Here is a 7,260-nt window from a genome sequence, read left to right on the forward strand (position 1 = left end):
CTCCTGAGCCTCTCTGTGCTGACAAGAGCGTGTTTGCACCCCCGATATTTGYATAAAAATCTTTTATACAAAAGGGGTTTCAGCCCAGCAGCCCAAATCCCAGAGGAAACCTTCACCCCACACCCAAACGGGGCCGGGTGCCGGTGACAATCCGCCCCMCAAAGCATCCCTGCTCCTCCAGGATCAGCTCCAAATCAGTGCTGGGCATTGGAAACCTCCACCCAGCCCCGCAGGGAGAGCAGCGCTGCCCCAGCTCCCGCAGAGCCTTCACCCCGGCCGTTCTGGGGAGCCGGGAGGGTTCAGGGGGTGCAGGAGCCCCCCAAGATCCTTCCCGATCCCCGCTGGTGCTGAGCCCGCTCTGCAGGCTCCTCTCTGGAAGATGGTGGGGTTTGCAGCACGGATCTGCTTTCCCCAGCCCTGTCACACGCCAGGCGGGGTGGGAGCCATGAACTGGTGACAATGCTGGCGACGGAGGCGGCTGGTGGCAGCCTTTGCCTTCTCCTCTTGGCCGCTCGCTCTGGCGCAGGAGGAGCCGGCATCCTCCTCCCGCTCCGCATCCAAAAAAACACCAAATGCCAGCAGAAAGGACGGCAAAACCCGGCGGGGAAAGGAGGGAAGGGAAGGAGAGGGAGGGGGGAGGAAGGAAGAGCAAACCCGGCACCTTTCGCTCTTCTAGAAGCAACAAAAGGCATTCAGGGGAAAAAAAAACAAAACAGCACAGGGCAAACGAGAGCCCGGGGAGATGCGAAAGCCGCGGGTTTTGGGACAGCAGCCAAGGCTGCGGAGCGAGGGCCGGACCGCGGGGATGCCCCGAACCCTCCCAGAGCCGGGGGAGCCGCAGGGGCCGAGCTGACCCCGGGAAAGCAAAGCTGCGAGCACGGCTCGTCCTTGCACACGCGTGTGCACACCCGTGCGGGGCCGCGGCCGCGGGAGGGGATGCTGGGCGCACACGCACGCAGAGCGGCAGAGATTTGTTAAAAATATCGCGATTGTTAGTTAAAAAGAGAGAAGGAATGGGGGGAAAAAAAATGAAAAACAGAGGGAGAGAAAAGGGGGAGGGGAGGGGGAAGGGGGAGGGAGGGCGCATCGCGTCACGGGAGAGATTTCCTTATTGGGACTCCCTAGCCTACATCCTGAGTCCATATATGGGCATTTACGTCACGGCAGCCTCACTGGGGACTCCAGAAATGGCTGCGGCGGAAGGCAGAGCAGCCCCGCTCCCGCTATAAAGGGGGCGGCGGGGAGGCACCGCCGGGTGTCCGCTCGGGCTGCGCCGCCGCCGGTGCCTGCCTGCCCCCCCGCCCCCSGGCCCGGCCCGCAGCACCCCCCGAACTGCCCCAAGCACCCCGGAGCGTCACCTGCAGGGTCCCTGGCACCTGCCCCGAGCCCCCCTCGGATCCATCGGGGCACCCCGAGAACCCCCCGGCTCATCCCCGAGCACCCCTGGCATCGGTGCGGGCACCCCGAGCGTTCCCAGCTCATCCTGGGTTCGCCCCGAGCATCGCCCGGCTCGCCCCGAGCATCCCCGGGCTCGCCTGGAGCATCTCTCTCGGCTCCCCTGAGCATCCAGCGGCTCTCCCCGGGCACTGCCCGGCTCTCCCCGAGCATCCCCGGCTCGTCCCAGCCCGCCCCCCCTGCTCCAGGGAAGATGCTCAACGTTATGGATTTCTCCTGCCCGGATCCGCTTTACTCCAAGTACGAGGAGAGCTGCGAGATGAAAAACGGAGACCTGCAGGGCTTGGGGCAGCCTGAGCAGCAACTTCTGGCCGAGGCCGATTTCCTCGGAGGTAAGGGCGGCCGGGATCCGGGCAGGGATGAGGGACCCCGCTGGGAGTGATCGCTGCATCCCGGAGCCGGGAACCTTCCCGTGCTCTGCCCTCAGCCCCGGGCTGTGAGCTCAACATCCCCCTGCTGGCTCGGGCTGGGGGTCCCGGGGGTCCTGCTGGGGAGGGGGAGGGGAGGGGAGGGTGAATCCCAGGGCTCCCTGAGCGGTTTCGGGGACGGAGACCTCGCAATGACGCAACAGCCTCCCGCTGCTGCCTGCATCCCGCCCCTCCAGCCCTCTGACCRCCGTCTCCTCTGCTTCCAGGTGAGCTGCTGGGCGCCCCCGGGAGCAGCGGGGCCGTGGATTATTCCCTGCTGGGCAGCCAGCCCTCCCCCTCCCTCAGCTACACCGGCAGCTTCTTCATCAAGGCGGTCCCGGAGCATCCCCAGGACCAGGAATCCCTCTTCAACCTGATGTCGGGGATCCTGGGCATCTCCCCCTTCGCCTCCTCCGAGGGCCACCAGAGGCACCTGGATGCTCTTTACCCCTGTCCCGAGGTGGCTCCGAGCCAGCTGGACCTTTTCTCGTCGTGCCAGCCCGAGCTGAGCGGATCCAGCCCGGCGCCTCCGTTCCCGGAGCAGAGCTACGGCTCCTTCCCCGCGGCCGAGGGGGCTCAGCCCCTGCAGGCACAGCCCGCCCTGAGCGGCGCCTCGCAGTGCTTCTTCCAGCCCAAGCTCCTGGACAGCAAGCAGGACATCAAGCTGTCCCCGGGCTCCGCAGCCCTGGACAAGTTCAAAGGCTCCTGTGCGCAGTGGGAGCCGCTGTCCCAGCAGCACCAGGCCTACCTGCCCGCCKCCTTCCACTCTCCCGAGGGTTTCGCGGCCGCCGAGAGCGGCCAGGGGCTGTTCCACCCGCTGGGCTCCAAGATGGAGAGCGTCCTGTCCGTCAGCTGCCAGTCGGAGCTCGGCAGCCTGGCGGAGGATGCCGCCTGCTTCGGAACCCATCTGGGCTTCGGCTGCGAGCCAGAAAACTTCCCAGCCCGCGGGGACTTCGCCGACACCAAGATCCACAACGTCCCCGCGCCGTTAATGCCGGACTTCGACGCCTCCTTGGCCCAGGCCGAGGTGCTGCCGGCTCTGATGAGCTCCTCCGAGCTGCTCCATCCTCACCCCTCTCCTTCCGTGCCCCCCTCGGATTTCCTGGGCCACCCCACGTCCTCATCGCTGCCMTCGCTGCTGCCCGCCACCCCTCCGGCGCTGGCCGAGCCCAAGAAGAAGACACGGCGGAGCAAATGCTCGTCCAAATGCTTCTGCCCCAAGCCGCACGAGAAGGCGTTCGCCTGCCCGGTGGAGAACTGCATCCGCAGCTTCGCGCGTTCCGACGAGCTCAACCGGCACCTGCGCATCCACACGGGCCACAAACCCTTCCAGTGCCGCATCTGCCTGCGCAACTTCAGCCGCAGCGACCACCTCACCACGCACATCCGCACCCACACGGGCGAGAAACCCTTCTCCTGCGACACGTGCGGCCGCCGCTTCGCCCGCAGCGACGAGAAGAAGCGCCACAGCAAGGTGCACCTCAAGCAGAAAGCGCGCACCGAGGAGAAGCTCAAAGGCCTGGGTTTCTTCTCGGTGGGGCTCTCCTTCGGGACACTCTGAGCTCCCAGCCGAGCGCTGGCAGGCGGCGTTYCGAGGTGCCCCGAGAGTCTCATGGAGAGCCGGGGTGGCGATTCCCTCCCGGTGGCCCCGGAGGAGAGGAGAGAGGGGCCGGAGGGGCCGGAGAGCCCGCGGGAGGGAGGCGAGGCGGTGCCGCGGGGCCGGAGCGCTCCCGGTCCCGATGGATGCGACAGCCCGGAGCCCGCTCCGAACCGCCGGGACTGAGCCTTTCTGCAGCTCCCGTGCCGAGGAGGGCATGGAAAATCCGTGTACAGACACCAAGCACCGCCSAGGTGGGTTTTTGGACACTCTGCTGTGGTTTCCCAAGCCGGGTCTTTGCRGGATGTTCCTGACTGTCGGGGCTGCGGCTGCTCCGGTGCTTTCTCCCCACGGAGACAAACACCACGGTGCTAACAGGCCCGGGGGAAAGGTGATTTCAAATCTGCTACTACTGCCATTATTACTATTATTATTATTATTATTATTATTATTATTATTATTATTATTATTATTATTTCGATGATTATTATTATTATTCTATTTGTAAAAAGAAAAAGTCTCTATCAGGAATATTTGAAATTTGTGTCTATTTTTCTAATTAAAGATCCGAGCTGATCCAAGGCCTTGCTGAGGTTGCTCTTTGCCTTTCCATCCCATATTTCCATTGGTTTTATTTTTTTACCTCTGCTGCTGCATTTTGGGGGAAAAAAAACAGAGCTTCCATAATTAGCAGGGAGAAAAAGAATCCATCATTGCAGCGGGGTGGTTGGTGACAGCTCCTGAGCATCCCCAAACCCCAGGTGGGGGCTCATCCCAGGAGAAGGGTTTAGTTTTGGGGCAGAGCAGGGATCTCTGCTCCTCACTGCTGGGTCTCCCTCCAAACACAGGACCTGTGTTTGGGGTTTGTTCCATTGGGGCTGAGTCCTGGGCAGTCCTCTGCCCCAAAAGCCAGCCCAGAGCCCCCAGCCCGGCTCCTGTCCCCCATGGGATGTGGATGGATGTCCCACACGCCCTCGGCTGCACCCACAGGAAATGGGATGAGAGACATCCCCATTCCCCATTCCCCATTCCCCATTCCCCATTCCCCATTCCCCATTCCCCATTCCCCATTCCCTATGGGATGAAAGACACCCCCATTCCCCATTTCCAGCCTGGCTCAGCCTGGGGCTGGGAAGATCCAGGCAGCACCAGGCCCGATGGGGAGCCCTGAACAACGGGGGGCTGTTTGCTCCCTCTTTTTTGTGATTTTAAATGGTGCAGAGATGCTGGCTCCCCTCTCCCAGGATGGCACAGGAGACGATGCTGCAGCCACGAATGTGCCTCCTGTGGAAGAGCCTCCCTCCTCTGGTGGTTAAAAATCAGTTCAAATCATGAAAAAATCCCCAAATCTCGTCCTTCCAGTGGGAGATGCTCAGATGGGGTGTGCCGAGCTTTGGTCTCCATCAATCAGGAGAAGGTGATGGGAATGGAGGGAGCGGGGCCAGGGCCATTGTCATCGATGGTCCTTTCCTGGGAGAGGGGACAAAATGAGGCAGGAAACGGCCATGGCTGCAAACTGATCCTTCTGATNCCCAGGTGGGGGCTCATCCCAGGAGAAGGGTTTAGTTTTGGGGCAGAGCAGGGATCTCTGCTCCTCACTGCTGGGTCTCCCTCCAAACACAGGACTTGGTTTGGGGTTTATTCCATTGGGGCTGAGTCCTGGGCAGTCCTCTGCCCCAAAAGCCAGCCCAGAGCCCCCAGCCCGGCTCCTGTCCCCCATGGGATGTGGATGGATGTCCCACACGCCCTCGGCTGCACCCACAGGAAATGGGATGAGAGACATCCCCATTCCCCATTCCCCATTCCCCATTCCCCATTCCCCATTCCCCATTCCCCATTCCCCATTCCCTATGGGATGAAAGACACCCCCATTCCCCATTTCCAGCCTGGCTCAGCCTGGGGCTGGGAAGATCCAGGCAGCACCAGGCCCGATGGGGAGCCCTGAACAACGGGGGGCTGTTTGCTCCCTCTTTTTTGTGATTTTAAATGGTGCAGAGATGCTGGCTCCCCTCTCCCAGGATGGCACAGGAGACGATGCTGCAGCCACGAATGTGCCTCCTGTGGAAGAGCCTCCCTCCTCTGGTGGTTAAAAATCAGTTCAAATCATGAAAAAATCCCCAAATCTCGTCCTTCCAGTGGGAGATGCTCAGATGGGGTGTGCCGAGCTTTGGTCTCCATCAATCAGGAGAAGGTGATGGGAATGGAGGGAGCGGGGCCAGGGCCATTGTCATCGATGGTCCTTTCCTGGGAGAGGGGACAAAATGAGGCAGGAAACGGCCATGGCTGCAAACTGATCCTTCTGATGGATTCCTTTTCTGATGGATCCCCTTTCTGATGTATCTCCTTTTCTGATTTATCCCCTTTTGTGATGGATCCCCTTTCTGATGGATCCCTTTTCTGATGGATCCCCTTTTGTGATGGATCCCCTTTTCTGATGGATCCCTTTTCTGATGGATTTTGTTCCCTCCAGCAGCCCTGGAGAGGGGGATCAGCCCCACTGCCATGTTATGAAGGATGGAGGGGTGTCCCTGTCTTATTCCCTCAGGCCCTTCAACCCTTTGTCAGCATGGACTGGAGCATTCCAGGGCTAAACACCAGGAATCCCAGCAAAATCCAGTATCCCAGTATTCCAGCAAAATCCAGTATCCCAGTATCCCCAGCAAAAACCAGTGTCCCAGTAATGCCAGCAAAATACAGTGTCCCAGTAATCCCAGTAAAATCCAGTGTCTCAATATCCCAGTAAAATCCAGTATCCCAGTAATCCCAGCAAATTGCAGTGTCCCAATTATCCCAGCAAAATCCAGTGTCCCAGTAATCCCAGCAAAATCCAGTGTCCCAGGAATCCCAGTAAAATCCAGTGCCCAGTAATCCCAGTAAAATCCAGTATCCCAGTAATCCCAGTAAAATCCAGTGCCCAGTAACCCCAGCAAAATCTGAGCTTGCCATGGGATGTGCAGTCCCTGTGGGTTTGGGATGAGGAGCTGGGCAGGGGATGGGGGATGATGGTGGAGATGGGATGTGGGAAGGGGCCAGGAGAAATCCTAAATTTCCCGTCAGACCTGTCCCTAATACCTCACYCCTGATACACCCAGGGGTGCTCGTGACCCTCAGGTGATCCATCCCAGTGTGTGGGAACCCAATCCTGAGCCAGAACCACTCCAAGGGGTGCAGATGACCCCAAACACCAGGAAAAACCTTTTKGGGGGACACCCCAGATATGGTCAATGAGGACCTCGGGTTCTCTCTGGGAAGGGGCTGGGTTGGGGTCCCTCTTTGGGGGATGTCAGAGCTGAGCTCACCCCGTACCGCTGGCCATGAATGATGCACGAGGCCTTGATTAAAACCCYGCTGGAAGTCGTCAATAATTGATGCTGAGCCTGGAAGCTCTGCGGAGGCACCGCTCCAGCCTTGGCCCTCTGCTCCTCCGGCCAGAGAGGAGGGAGGGAGGGATGGGACACACCCCACAGGTACCCACAGCCACCCCACAATCACCCCACAGACACCCCACAATCACCCCACAATCACCCCACAGACACCCCACAATCACCCCACAATCACCCCACAGCCACCCCACAATCACCCCACAGCCACCCCATAGCCACCCCACAATCACCCCACAGCCATCCCACAGTGATCCCAAAGCCACCCCACAGCCATTCCACAGCCCCCCACAATCACCCCACATACACCCCACAGTCCCCCCAGAGCCACCCCACAGTGATCCCAAAGCCACCCCACAATCACCCCACAGTGACCCACAGCACCCCACAGCCATTCCACAGCCACCTCACAGCCACCCCA

General features: G+C 60.4%; 1 protein-coding gene across 1 annotated transcript; it reads left to right on the forward strand.

Annotated features, from left to right (window-relative positions):
- The first annotated feature begins 1,229 nt into the window (after nt 1-1,229).
- On the forward strand, nt 1,230-4,025 carry EGR4 (early growth response 4). The gene is made up of 2 exons (XM_057388038.1): nt 1,230-1,787; nt 2,090-4,025. The coding sequence occupies exons 1-2, from the start codon at nt 1,649-1,651 to the stop codon at nt 3,421-3,423; spliced, it is 1,473 nt and encodes a 490-aa protein (XP_057244021.1). The 5' UTR covers nt 1,230-1,648; the 3' UTR covers nt 3,424-4,025.
- Nucleotides 4,026-7,260: the final 3,235 nt, after the last annotated feature.

Source organism: Malurus melanocephalus, unplaced genomic scaffold (genome assembly GCF_030028575.1).
Source record: "Malurus melanocephalus ecotype Western Australia unplaced genomic scaffold, MMel_1.1 scaffold_1513, whole genome shotgun sequence".
In the NCBI taxonomy this organism is placed as follows: Eukaryota; Metazoa; Chordata; class Aves; order Passeriformes; family Maluridae; genus Malurus; species Malurus melanocephalus.